The sequence below is a fragment of the Mytilus galloprovincialis genome, chromosome 12 (assembly GCF_965363235.1).
Source record: "Mytilus galloprovincialis chromosome 12, xbMytGall1.hap1.1, whole genome shotgun sequence".
In the NCBI taxonomy this organism is placed as follows: Eukaryota; Metazoa; Mollusca; class Bivalvia; order Mytilida; family Mytilidae; genus Mytilus; species Mytilus galloprovincialis.
In genome coordinates, this window is record NC_134849.1 from 28,604,195 (window position 1) to 28,619,305 (window position 15,111).

Genomic DNA, 15,111 nt, shown 5'->3' on the forward strand with positions numbered 1-15,111 from the left:
CAGGGTCATGATGTGCTCGCTATTACAGAAAGCTCGCATTGTCCTCTGCTTAGAAAACAGGGTCATGATGTGCTCGCTATTACAGAAAGCTCGCATTGTCCTCTGCTTGGTAAACAGGGTCATCATGTGCTCGCTAATACAGAAAGCTCATATTATCATCTGTCAATAAATGCAAGCTTATTTGAAAACAGTGGCATAATGAAATCGCTACTACAGAACGTTTACGAAGTCAACAGTTGGCTATAGATACTGCTGCTCACATAAACAAAAGTGGAAACTACATAAAAAAAAACTTAATTCAATTGCGTAACATTTATTACAGTTAGCTTATTATTTTTCGTCTGACACTTACTAAACCTTTCCCATAAAATTCGGTTCTTTTGAAATCAAATTGTTCCAAGGCTCTTTCCAAAAATGTCCAACTAGTTCCATGGCTTGATATAGCACGAAGTAATATATATTCACTCATTGGTCGACCAAGAAACTGTGCAAAGTGTAAACTGAGGTGCTCTTTAGAATTCTCAGACAAACAGCCATACACGTTAAAATTTAAAACCATTCCAATTGGTGCCTGCCAGAAATTACTTATTGAAAGTAAAGTTCTTTGTGGACAATTCAAGTCAGACACCACAACTGTAGTTCGTTTTGAAACAATCAGAGGAGCATTAGATTTAATTGCCCTGTATGGTACGTCATCAGAAACTATTTCATTCTCGGGGAATAAGTACGGCTTATGGTCAGTTGATGCTAGAATTTCACCAAGCACCTTTTCATCAATACTTTCAGCTTTAAATGATGGGTTTTCATTCGAATTTATTATGACATGGTACTTAGTTTGTAGTGTTCCTTTGCATGTGTCGTAAAATCTTAAATCCTGTAAACAAAAAAGAGATATGCTTGATTTATTTAAAATATAAACTTAAAAATTCTTCACTTTATAAAGATGCCCATCAATAAAAAAAACTATAGTAAGTTTCAGCATTACAAAGAGCCCCCATGCATTGAATTTTGGTTGAAATCTAACAAAGTTCAATTTTGACCCGGATTTGGAACAACTTGTAAACGAGGCCCATCAATGAAAAATTTTATACATTCTAAATTACACAATTTCTATTCAAAGGAATATAAATAAAAATTTAACAAAAATCACTTTTGCTACTGAAAGGTCAACAACTCAAGAACGGGAGAAGCTAACGTATTGAAAAATAAATTTGATCGTCACATGATACAACATATCCACTTTTGGATAACGTCAAAGTGTTTTCATCATGTTCATGTTGGGCGTCTGTCCGCCTAAACTATTTTATCCTGGAAAATTCAGAAAAAATATTTGAACGACTTAATGCAAAACAAATATATTGTTCTCGATCAAAAAGGGGGGATTTAGAAGTATAACTAAGACATACATACTTGTTCTAAGATTTTGTTGTATATTCCTTTGTTAATCAATTGAGGTAACGGTGAATGTGTTGTATTTCCTATAGTTTTATGCCACAAGACTTCCGGACGGTAAAGAGGACTGTCTTTGTCCATCCATTTTAACATCATTCCAGCAATGCCTTTGCCAGCGTATTCTTTTGAAACTCTCCCTGCCCTAGTTACTATACTTCTCCTATCATCCACAGTTGTCATCAAAGTGAATCCTACCTAAAGTATGAAAATAAAATTGAGAATGGAAATTGGGAATGTGTCAAAGAGACAACCACCCGAAGATCATAGAGCAGACAACAGCCGAAGGTCACCAATGGGTCTACAATGCAGCGAAAAACTCCGGCAACCGGAGGAATCCTTCTGCTGGTCCTTTTACAAATATATATATATTAGTTCAGTGGTAAAAGACGTCATACTAATGGAATCTGATGTACAGTAGGTGTCGTTTGTTTATGTAATTTATACGTGTTTCTCGTTTCTCGTTTTTTGTATTTTATATATATTAGACCGTCGGTGTTCCCGTTTGAATGGTTTTACACTAGTAATTTTGGGGCCCTTATAGCTTGTTGTTCGTTGTCAGCCAAGGCCCCGTGTTGAAGGCCGTACATTGACCTATAATGGTTTACTTTTTTTAAATTGTTATTTGAATGGAGAGTTGTCTCATTGGCACTCACACCACATCTTCCTATATCTATAAACTCCGAATTATACACAAGAAACTAAAATTAAAAAATCACATAAGACTTACAAAGCCAAAACGCTCCTGACTTTGGACAGGCGCAAAAATGCGGCGGTGTTGAGTTTAACATGTCTTTTGAGATCTCAATCCTCAATATCTATTTAATATTAAAAAAACCAGTTCATTTATAAGTTTTCACTGCTTCTTAATTTTTGTTTTCATCATATATATATATATCAAAAAACATGCAATTGGCAACAATACCGTAGAGGCCCAAACAAATATATTTTTCTAAGAAAAAGGAAAATATTGAAAATATTGAACTCCGAGAATGAAGCATGTGACGAGTTGATATGGGATATGTTTCGAATTTCGTTACTACAATACCCTTCCCTTTTCACGAATGTGACCCATCGAATAAGACTATTTACCGGATTTGTAATAAAATAAGCAACACAACGGGTGTACCTTTCCGGAGCACCTGATATCACCCCTGTTTTTGGTGGGGTTCGATTTGCTTAGTCTTTAGTTTTCTATATTATGTTTTTCTGTACAATTATTTGTCTGTTTGTCTTCTTATTTGTTTAGCAAAGGTGTTGTCAGTTTATTTACAATCTATGAGTTTGACTGCCCCTCTTGTATCTTTCGCCCCTCTTTAACAAAGTTTTAAGATAAAATGTATAAATGTAATGACGAAAAACAAATGTAATAGGTGGAACACATTTGCCGGGCCCTTGTCTTTTATCTGTTTAAATCAAACAGATATGACATAAGTAAATCAAATACTCGTATGTTGAATAGGGAGCTAACTAATCTTGTAATTTAATAAATATTAGTTAATAAAATAAAATATAATCATACAAATTTATCCCCAATGACAGCAGCATACATCTCGTTGTTTGGCATATCAATCAGCATATGGAAATAATCAGGAAGATAGTCACCGCCATTATAAATCTCAGACGGTGGAAATATAGCCATCACTTTCTCATAGTCTTCTTTTGTCAACCTTTTACATCTTATCAGGTTCCTGATCATTGTGTTTACTTATGCAGTTAAAGTTATAAATTTCTTCATTTGTATCTGTCAATAAAAAATAAGACATCAATCATTTAGATTTAAGACAATTGAATACATGATGAATAGCTTACTTATAGAAATAACATAATGCATGATTCTAATAAGTCAATTCTCCACAAGAGACCAAATGACACAGAAACAAACAACTATAGGTCAACTTACGGCTTTCAAAAAAATCCATACTGCATGCATAGTCAGCTATAAAAGGGCCTCAAATGACAAATGTAAAACAATTCAAGCGAGAAAACAAACAGTCGACGAAGTGAAATCGCAAAAAATCGCACTGAAATCGTAGTAGGGTAGCATTAAAATCGTAGTAAGGTCGCAGCGAAATATTTTCCACTGGCCTATCTGGTTGCACCAATACAATGATTCTATGACCATCCCAATCTTACTACGTCCTGACTTCGACAATCCGATGCTTTTACCTTACTTCCCTACGCCTATTTCATCCGGCTCAAAACCTCTGTAATTAACGTATTACGGTTTTGAAACGTGAGCAGGCATTATCAGCGAGGTGATCACAATGTGAGAGGAGATATCAAGCTTGCTTTTCTCAAGCGCAGGGGCGGATCCATCCATTTTAAAAAGGGGGGTTCCTAACCCAGGACAAAGGGGGGGGGGGGGGGGGGGGTTCCAACTACATGTCCCCATTCAAATGCATTGATCGTCAAAAAAAGGGGGGTTCCAACCCCCGGAACCCCCCTTCTGGATCCGCGCCTGAAGCGTAAAACTGTTTCAGGGAAATGAAAACGACCAGTAATAGAACGATAAACAGATAATTGGGTTTTCTTCGTATACATATCTCAACATATAAGCCGCTCGATACAATGTGAAGCTTTTTTGTTCGTTAGCTACGCTCACTGTTCAAAAAGGTTCACATTGTGGCTGATATTTTACAATATTAATGTGTAGAAAATCCGATAATCTATAACTTCTACAGCTAATTTTTGTCATGTCTGCACTACATTATGAGCTAGTTTATATACAAAAATGCAAAAAATACACGTCGTTGTGCTGCTGTTTCTGTGACTGCTACAACACACATTATGATGATACTATTTACACACGTAATTAAGGTGTTAGACCAGCAATTACTCCCTCAAATTTAGAGAGTGAACGTAGGCCTACTCGGACAAAAAATAGTGCATTTGATGTCATTGTTTATTTAAATTAACCAACACATTTGCAGAAATGAAACCTTTGGTTGAAAGGGAGATAGATACATTTAGACCATTTTGAACCAAAATTCACTTGTCTATGAGTTTGCATTAAAAAGTTAGGATCAATGCGCTACATAGAACACTAAATTAAGATTCCCCGAAAACCGGGAGTTATTTTGGTAGTACCTGTGTTTTCAAGATCAGAAATTTCTAATAAAACTTAAATATTGGTTGAAAATTGACATGTAGAAAGGTGATACATGTACAATTCAGGATATACCTGCTTTCCTTGAAGTAAAACTTAAGGTTAAATATTTAGAAAGCTGCAAATTTTGGTTGAACAGATAATTTTAATTGGTGGTCTGACACCTATAGTTGATTGGTAGTATAAAAAAGAAGATGTGGTATGATTGCCAATGAGACAACTATCCCCAAAAGAACAACATGACACAGACATTAAAACAACTATAGGTCACCGTACGGCCTTCAACAATGAGCAAAGCCCATACCGCATAGTCAGCTATAAAAGGCCCCGATAAGATAATGTAAAACAATTCAAACGAGAAAACTAACGGCCTTATTTTTGTAAAAAAAAATGAACGAAAAACAAATATGTAACATATAAACAAACGACAACCACTGAATTACAGGCTCCCGACTTGGGACAGGCACATACATTAATAATGTGGCGGGGTTAAACATGTTAGCCTGCATGTTCATGTATAATTTATAATAAGAGATCATATCCTTTTGGTTAAAAATACTGTTCCAGTATCAGTTCTAAATCGGCAATAAAATTAAGATAAATAATTTATAATCATTTAAATCAGCAAATGCAACAACAATTTTCCGGAAGATTAATTATTACATTTTCACTTACTTTTCGTCCGAAGTAAGCTGTGTGGTTAATTTATAGATTATCGATCGTTTAACCGTAGTGTTGTAAACAAGTATAACGGTGTATCATTGTATCATGTGTGTATATATATAACGGGAAAGATTAAACAAGATTTGTATGCAGATCAAAATTGTGTCCTGAAATAGTAAATTGTAATCGTGCGTTATCTTTAGTAAATAAATGTCTATGACACTACTCTTTGATACAATTTGTAACTTTACATTTGACACACATTGCACCTGGCTCTTTTGAATTCTAATTCTTCAACTCTTCTGTCAAATAATGTCAATTAATTGTTGTTGTGCTTGTTATTCCAGTAAATGATATAATCATATATTAACTCATTGCCATACAAAGAAATGTATATGATGTAGACAAAAAGTCACATAATCTTTTAATCGGTTTAATTGAGGTCTCAACCTGGCATGTCAGTAACTACTGGTTGTCATTTGTTAATTTAAGTATCATTGCCATTTTGTTAGTTTCTTTTGTTACCTATTCTGACATCGGACTTCTTTAAAACTGAGATCTACATTGACTAGAGGTACATGTACATTGTATAGGGGAGGGTTGAGATCTCACAAATAAAATTAAGAATGGAGATGGGGAATGCGTCAAAGAGATAACAACCCGACTATAGAGCAGACAACAACCGAAGGACAAATCACGTTTAACCTCGCCGCATTTATGCGCCAGTTCTAAGTCAGAATTTATTGTGCCGTCCATTTTCACTGAACTAGTACACAATTTTATGTAGAAGCCAACTGAGGACACCCTCCACGTGCGGGATTTTCTCGCTGCGTTGAAGACCTACTGGTGGCCTTTGACATATTCCCTAGTTTTATTCTCAATTTTATTAGCAAATTGTGAATTGTGGAAGTTTTTTTTTAGTATCACAGACCAGCAGCTATACTTGTTGAGATCACACTTCATTCCTACTGGTGCTTTCATAATCAAACTTAAAAAATGATTATTTTGAAGGCGTGCCAACCTTCCTGTATCTTGAAACAACAACTATATATAAGAACAAACTATTATAATCAGTTGAAAAGGGCTTAATTCATCAGATCGATTCAAAGCAGAAATACAACTCACAAAAAAAAAGAGTGGACGTGGCCGGGTACTTATACATCCCAACATAAAAAACACGCTTGGTAAAGATCGGAGACTACTCGCAGTTACTGACAACCATTTCACAACCATTAACGACTAAAACAATATCCTATATCTAAGACTTAAATATGTACTTCCTTCGATATTTTACGGTGAAAAATAGGTCCTGTGTTTATTTTTTAATTTCGTTCCCACATCGTATTCCCGCAAGAAAATTGTCTTCGTCCAACAATATGAGATCTTGATACCAGAAGATAATATTCTACTTGTACCAACACGATGGCTTACTTTTTATGGGAATAAGCTGAAACATAGTTCACCACTTCAACGTACGAGATAGTACACTTACTTTACGAAATATAAAAACTAAAAGTGAAACACTAGGCTAAATCACATCGCACAGACTATGAAAAGCAACACCGAGGTCTTATGTTATCCACCCAAAATCATTATCCAGCTCATAATGTATCATAACGTGTTAAAACCCCTTTACATATAAAATAAATTGTTGATTAGACACATATTAACACGCTTTACACCTTTTTAGCTCACCTGGCCAAAAGGGCCAAGTGAGCTTTTCTCATCACTTGGCGTCCGTCGTCCGTCGTCGTCCGTCGTCGTTAACTTTTACAAAAATCTTCTCCTCTGAAACTACCGGGCCAAATTTAACCAAACTTGGCCACAATCATTAATGGGGTATCTAGTTTAAAAATTGTGTCCGGTGACCCGCCAAACCAACCAAGATGGCCCCCATGGCTAAAAATAGAACATAGGGGTAAAATGCAGTTTTTGGCTTATAACTCAAAAACCAAAGCATTTAGAGCAAATCTGACACGGGCAAAAATTGTTTATTAGGTATTTGCCCTGAAATTTTCAGATGAATCAAACAACCTGTTGTTGGGTTGCTGCCCCTAAATTGGTAATTTTAAGGAATTTTTACTGTTTTTGGTTATTATCTTGAATATTATTATAGATAGAGATAAACTGTTAACAGTAATAATGTTCAGCAGAGTAAGATTTACAAATAAGTCAACATGACCGAAATGGTCAGTTGACCCCTTTAGGAGTACTTGCCCTTTATAGTCAATTTTTAACCATTTTTCGTAAATTTTAGTATTCTTTTACAAAAATCTTCTTCTCTGAAACTACTGGGCCAAATTTAACCAAACTTAACCACAATCATCATTGGGGTATCTAGTTTCAAAATTGTGTCCGGTGACCCGCCAAACCAACCAAAATGGCCGCCATGGCTAAAAATAGAACATAGGGGTAAAATGCAGTTTTTGGCTTATAACTCAAAAACCAAAGCATTTAAAGCAAATCTGACAGGGTAAAATTGTTTATCAGGTCAAGATCTATCTGCCCTGAAATTTTCAGATGAATCGGACAACCCGTTGTTTGGTTGCTGACCCTAAATTGGTAATTTTTAGGAAATTTTATTGTTTTTGGTTTTTATCTTGAATATTATTATAGATAGAGATAAACTGTAAACAGCTATAATGTTCAGCAGAGTAAGATTTACAAATAAGTCAACATCACTGAAATGGTCAGTTGATCCCTTTAGGAGTTATTGCCCTTTATAGTCAATTTTTAACCATTTTTCGTAAATCTTAGTAATCTTTTACAAAAATCTTCTCCTCTAAAACTACTGGGCCAAATTAATCCAAACTTGGCCACAATCATCATCGGAGTATCTAGTTTTAAAAATGTGTGGCATGACCCTGCCAACCAACCAAGATGGCCGCCATGGCTAAAAATAGAACATAGGGGTAAAATGTAGATTTTGGCTTATAACTCTAAAACCAAAGCATTTAGAGCAAATCTGACATGGGGGTAAAATAATTTATTAGGTCAAGATCTATCTGCCCTGAAATTTTCAGACAAAACAGACAACCTGTTGTTGGGTTGCTGCCCCAGAATTAGTAGTTTTAAGGATATTTTGCAGTTTTTGGTTATTATCTTGAATATTATAATAGATAGAGATAAACTGTAAACAGCAATAATGTTCAGCAAAGTAAGATCTACAAATAAGCCAACATGACCAAAATTGTCAGTTTACCCCTTAAGGAGTTATTGCCCTTTATAGTCATTTTTTAACAATTTTCATAATTTTTTGTAAATTTTTAGAATATATTTTCCACTGTAATTACTGGGCCAAGTTCATTATAGAAAGAGATAATTGTAGAAAGAAGAATGTCCAGTAAAGTAAGATCTACAAACACATCATGATCACCAAAACACAATTTTGTCATGAATTTATCTGTGTCCATTGTTTAATATGCACATAGACCAAGGTGAGCGACACAGGCTCTTGAGAGCCTCTAGTTTTTTTAAATTTGCCATACGCGAACATTCTGTGCAAAGGTAATTATTTTCTAGGATATAAAGCTGCTAACTCAAGGCACTACTTTGCTTGTTGTTCCGGTGTAAATCATAATACATGTATGTTCTAGTAATTGGAGTGTAAAACAAATCTTGATTTTACAAAATGTACGTAAAAAAACTATACACAATGGCAGTTTATTTTTAAAAAAAAAAGGTTAAAAGAGTTGTACTTTTCAGTGGAAATTATTTATAACTTGTAAAGCAAAGTGTAATTTATTCAAGTATAATGTACTTATATATTTATAAAGTAATTGTTACATAATCATGGGGTAATACATGGAGTACTCTGTATAAATCTGCCTTTGCATTCACAACTTCTCATTATAGTAATTATAATTAACTTTTTGTAATTAATCTAGGGAACGTTATACTTCTGAAGTTCAGTGGTTGTCGTCTTTTCATGTGGTCCAAATTGTTTCTCGTTTTTATATAGAGTAGACCGTTGGTTTTTCCGTTTGAATGGTTTTACACTAGTACTTTTTTGCGCCCATTATAGCTTGCTGTTCAGTGTGAGCCAAGGCTCCGTGATGAAGACCGTACCTAAGATAAGATAAGATAAGATAAGAAATTTTATTTCAAGTCGGGTTACATTAAATACAAACATAAGCTCTGTAGACCTATAAAGGTACCTATAAAGGCACTTTTATTAATTATTACTTGGATAGAGAGACAGTTGTCTCATTGACACTCGTCCATTTTGTACCACATCTTCCTATATCTACATGTACTTACATACCTTAAATATAATGGACACAAGCTCAGGCTAGATCTGAATAGTTGAACAACTGAAGTTTTATTATAAAAAATTATCCCTTTTCCTCACGTGGTAACGCCAAAGATCAACCTAAAATGGCTTGTCCAATCAGATGTTAACTTATTCCCAAATTTACAACTAATTTGAGTTACTCCTCCAGTCACTATTGTAATCACTATTTAACAATAGACAATTTTAAAAAAAAAAATGCTTTGCCTTCGGCGGGACACTTTCCCTAATGATAATGATGTATATAATTGTCTAAAATGTGCCCGTTTTTCATAATTACTTAAGCTTAAGCTTTCTGGGGGATTAACATGTCACAATCTTTTATAAAATTTCCTGTTACATAATATTGTGTTGAAACTTTTTTTAAATCAATTTAACATAGTTTTACGAAAATATGAACCTTTCTATTTTAGATCATGATTCTAAACTTCTTTGAAAAACTGACAAATTTTTATTTTTTTTTTTTTTGTTATTTTAATTCTTAAATTTTCATTAATCAAATATTTTTTTATTTTTGAATAAAAGAATAACTAAATTACAGAAATCGCTTAAATTTTACAATTATTTAGTTTATGTAACAGCTTATTCGAAAACAACAATAAAAAAATATAGGTCACCGATGAGTTAAAAAAAATATTTCAATTTTAATGCCAAAAAATGGCATTTTTGCACCAACGGGAGATAATCTGGAGCTTTTTCAATGATATCTACATTTTAAAAGTCATCTGGGGCCAACAAGAATTGATTTTTTGGAATGATTTTTGTACCATATGATAAAGTAACAGCTACTAAAGGTAATAAATAAAATTTGTAATGAAAAATAAATGTTAAAATTCAACTTTAATTTTTTCTGAAAATCTTATACTCGCGAGCCTCCTTAAAATGAAATTTAGAATTAAATTATAAGAAACGACTGTAATATTTTTTTTCTGTCTATTCGAAATAACATAAAAAATGTGGTGCACTCTGATAAATAACCCGCTACGTGCACTAAATTTTTTATGTTATTTCTTCGTAGACAGAAAAAATAGTATAGTCATTCCTTAAATGAATATTTACTACGTCACAAATATCTGAAACAATAGTGTAACATCACAACATAGAAAGACATCAAGTACGTTATCGATATGAATATTATAAGAATAAGTCTACTTTAGTTTCCCCATTATGTAGGGCTCATAAAGAGCATATAAATCAAGTACATCTAGAAATTCATTCAGATATATATACGCTTGATATTGTGTTATCTTAATGGCCAGTGTCAAATATTTCACTTTTTGGGGGGCTCACATCAATAAATCATAAGACATTGTCAAGTTTTAAAAGAATGTTGATTGGTTGTCTTATAGGGATGCACCGGGAACGGTTCATTCTAAGTAAGTGAAACATTTTGCCTTGCAATGATTAATACTAGAGGTCTTTTAATTTACAATGAACGGGACATGTTCCATAGACATAAATATAACATTCATTTGTATTTACATGTACTACAAAACGGGGGCGAGCCTTCAGGGTATATAAAGTGCGAATCCAGTTTGTTTATTTTCACTGTCGTATGCATGTATGTCTATATATTGTAGAATAAAGGATGTTGGGAAAAACTGCGTTTGTTTACATTTTGAAAACACGAAATAATTCATTTGAATGTATGTTTTAACACAATTTCATTAGAATATAACCTTCTAATGTATAATATCAGGATTTAAGTCCAAAAAATTGTAATTAAAGCAGCTGAATCCATAATATTGATTACTGAATGTGATTCATTTTTACTATAGATCCGATGAATTATCACTGTAAGTGCAGTCATTTCTGATGTGGAATTTTTGGAGGTGCGATAAATTTTCATTGTTGTTTTATATGATAATTCGATATGCAACAACTGAAAATAGTCTTAAAATGACTAAAATAATATTGATGATATTTACAATGCACTTTAGACGTAGATGTTATCATAATAATTTGAATATACACGGGTATAAATTATGGTTGACTCCGGACATTGTGAGTTATGTACTGTTCGTCGATATTTTTCTGTATGTTCGTTGTATGTGTTTTTTTCGCAACAGTTCTGTACTGTTCGTAAGTGAAAGCTCGAGAACATCGTTACCTGTTTCTCTTGAAATGCCTATCTTTTATTCTTGTTAGCAAGTATTTGCAACTGTTAAAAATATTTGACATTCATTTAGAAGATTAAAATAACCTGAATCTTGTATTTGTTTGATGTGAAACGGAAATTACTGGAGCTAGAGAAACCCATTCATCTTGAGGTTAATGGTCAAGCTCACACGAAGGTCAGGTTGATATACGTCACGTCGCCTTAAAAATATGTTTGACGAGTTTGCTACTACTGTGTTATGGACTCGAAAATTTACTGGAGCAGAACATCCATGAATTTAACGTATTTTTATGGCGAACATTACTTGAAAAGATTTTGTACTCGCTTTAAAAAGCTTTGAAAATTTGTCAAGCCGTTTCATACATATTTCTACCATATTGATATGCTTTTGCACAACGAACAGTACAAGAATGCACAACGAACGGTACTAAAGAAAGAAAACAACAAACAGTACAAGAATGTACAACGAACGGTACTAAATAAAAAAAAAAACAACAAACAGTACAAGAATGTACAACGAACGGTACTAAAGAAAGAAAACAAAGTACAAAAAGAATAAATCGTACATTGCAAAATTCTGAGGTCAGTTTTTCAAGTAAATGTCTGCAAATCAACAGTCAGGAGCATAACTTAAACAAGTAACATTTAAAATTACCTATACAAGTAATGTTGAAAACGAGGCTATTTAGAATATTACTTATATAAGTAACTTTTCTAAATATTATTTTTATAGGTGTCCAACTATACAGGGTTTAATAGCTTTAGCAAATTTTCACGGTCATCTGGTTATTTTTCCCATGAAATATAAAATCTAATCTTTCTGAACCACTAATTGCCTTTCTGACGCACTTATCTTTTATATCGACGCTTTTGGGTCAAAGATTGGTCTCTTGGGACTATTAAAATATCATTTTCTTCAAAAATCTTGAAGGTAGACAGATATAAATAGATAGAAACTTGTGAATTAATTAAGACTTGATGTTATTTACAATTTGTAACCCAAAACAATTACATATGTTCCTTAAATAAGTCTTATTACTAATTCTTTCGAAGATGTATAAAATAACTTATTCAAGTAATATTTTTGTCATTATTTTCAAAGTAACCCTTTATCTCTATACTCCTCCTAGATCTAATAAATTCTTCATTTTATGATATAAAATGCTGTAAAAATTCATGAAAACTACATTTAGTTCACGCTTCTATTGAAATTTAAAATAACTCTATTGAGTAATTTTATATTTTTTTAAAACAAAAATTACCTATATAAGTAACTAAAAAAAAATTACTTGTTTAAGTAATGCCCCTGACTCAAATTTAAACAACGGGTTTCTCTTTCGCAATATGTACTTTAAACAACAACAAATCACAAAATACACGGCTGCATTTAGTGTAAGAGCCAACCAACTATGATCTAATTGTTACAGTAGTTTTATCAAGTTTGAGTTACACAGAGTGTTTGTTTCCCGATGTTTACCAGTAATTCACAGACCTGTCTATTTAAAATAGTCGCAGGGTGTACATGTAATATAAATATTATACAATGCTGTCAGAAACAGTACACTTTGTTTTTATAAGCACTGAATACTTAACTGCATGAACAGTACGTCAATTAGTCTTTGCTGAAAATGTTAGAACGGTCTATCTATCAATATTGCTTCGCGATGCAGCGATTAACGTCCGGAGTCAATTGCACGGCGGTTATACTAAATATATCCTTGTATTCTTAAAATTACGAATTTGCTTATTTGTAACAACGATTTATTAGAAATTCAAACATAAATTAAGGTGGTTCGATTGTTGCTCGAACTTTCTTTACTGTATAAGACGTAAATAGGAAAGAATAAATCTCATCCTACATATATATCTGGTTTGAACAAATTATCAGAGAAAAAAAATGACAATATTAGCAATAAATACCATTTTTACGGAATTTATTGATATATTACCTCAAACTTTCACTCACTTAGTATGCATATATAATCAATTTTGTTAGAGAGTCGGATAAATTACGACTTTATGTGATGAAAATTAATTAATATCCTTCTGTGAAAATGCATCGCACATACAATAGAAATGTATCGCCTTACAGTGAAAATGAAAGTCTAGTATCATTATTCGACAGTAAACATGAATCGCATCACAAAAACAACACAGTGGAATTTTATTCAATATCAACAAACTGAACAACAAACCCTGTTTTAAGTTAATATACAAAATTATTAATAATGTTAAAAGGTACATTTTTCTGCAAATGAATCTTTACTGCTACTTTTAAATCTCTTAAACGCTCTGTTAGTGAATTTTTTTTTAATATTAATTTTGATTATTAAAGTAATTATTATTTAACACCTTACTCACTGTGAAGTGCGATATAAACCTTTCTGCATCTCTTACCTACATGTGTATGATCCTATATAACAAGTGTATTAAAACAATCCATATGATAAATTATTTATTATTTCATTCAAAAATCATAAATTGTTATTATGTTTATTTATCATTCTACACCAGAAATTCATGGCATAAACAGTGAAAATCGTATTTCAGGATTCGCATTTACATACACTGAGCCTTGGTTTCCTTCATATTTCTAAAGCTCGCACACATAAATTGTTTATGTCCCTATAATGTGTTTATATTCTATAGATATTGACGTATAATGTATGTAAACTTTAATAATCTACTATACAAGATATATGATGATTATATAACGTTGAAAAGTACATCGTGTTTATGAATTGTTTTTTATTAAGTGATTATTATAACCAAATTCAGGCATCTGTATATAATTAAATGTTTCCCTGTGTTTTAAGGTGTATATAGTTGCTAAGATTACACCCTTTGGGTAATGCTCCACAATAAATGGAGGAATATACAAGCAACCGAACTGAGCTGTTGATACCTTTGTTACACAAGAAATGCGTTTTAATATCATTCATCTATCTGACGATCATGGACATGAAATTGATAAATGGTTAATCAGTTGTTAAATAATTTACACTAAAATTGACAAATACATTTTAAATAACAACATATATCAATTATTCGACACTAGGTGATGTTTTTTTCCTGGTTCGTTCATTTTTTCAACCGCATAACAACTATATATATATATTAATAATGTTTTTGAGATTTTCGTCTGATATTTAATGCCACCATAAAGCAGATAATTTCATGCTTTATCCATGTATAAATCCGTTACCTCTAAAAGTGCAGTCTAAAATAGTTCCTTGCAAGAAAGGGAGAAAAGGTATGATTGCCAATAAGTAAACATCTGAAAATTTTTGGAGAAGACGTTACTAAGTTGAAAAACTTGTGTCTAATTCATTTGACATTCTGAACAATAAAATCTGTCTAAGTTCAAATGAAGTAGATGTAAGCAATGTTCGACAACCATTCGGCCGTCAAAAAGAAGAGAAATACATCAGGCTATTAAAGTCACCGAAATGAAATATATAAAACAATTCGATTGACAAA

At 32.6% G+C, this 15,111-nt stretch overlaps 1 protein-coding gene across 2 annotated transcripts; it reads right to left on the reverse strand.

Moving 5' to 3' along the window:
• Window positions 1–297: 297 nt before the first annotated feature.
• Window positions 298–9,592, reverse strand: LOC143054369 (histidine N-acetyltransferase-like). Of its 2 annotated transcripts, none has more exons than XM_076227370.1 (4): window positions 9,486–9,592; window positions 2,972–3,193; window positions 1,411–1,647; window positions 298–874 (listed from the first exon to the last, which is right to left on the reverse strand). In XM_076227370.1, exons 2-4 carry the CDS (start codon window positions 3,146–3,148, stop codon window positions 323–325), a joined length of 966 nt encoding a protein of 321 aa, XP_076083485.1. In that variant the 5' UTR covers window positions 3,149–3,193; window positions 9,486–9,592; the 3' UTR covers window positions 298–322. The 2 variants fall into 2 exon arrangements, with proteins under 2 accessions (XP_076083485.1, XP_076083486.1); XM_076227371.1 differs by having other exon boundaries at window positions 9,482–9,505.
• Between the last annotated feature and the right edge of the window lie 5,519 nt (window positions 9,593–15,111).

Excerpts from the sequence above, each read along its gene's own strand:
- LOC143054369 (XM_076227370.1), bottom strand. The coding sequence starts at position 3,148 with ATGATCAGGAACCTGATAAGATGTAAAAGGTTGACAAAAGAAGACTAT. Across the intron at positions 1,648-2,971 it reads CTGTCATTGGGGATAAATTT|GTAGGATTCACTTTGATGAC; the intron begins GTATGATTATAT and ends TTCATACTTTAG. Across the intron at positions 875-1,410 it reads ACAACAAAATCTTAGAACAA|GATTTAAGATTTTACGACAC; the intron begins GTATGTATGTCT and ends TTTTGTTTACAG.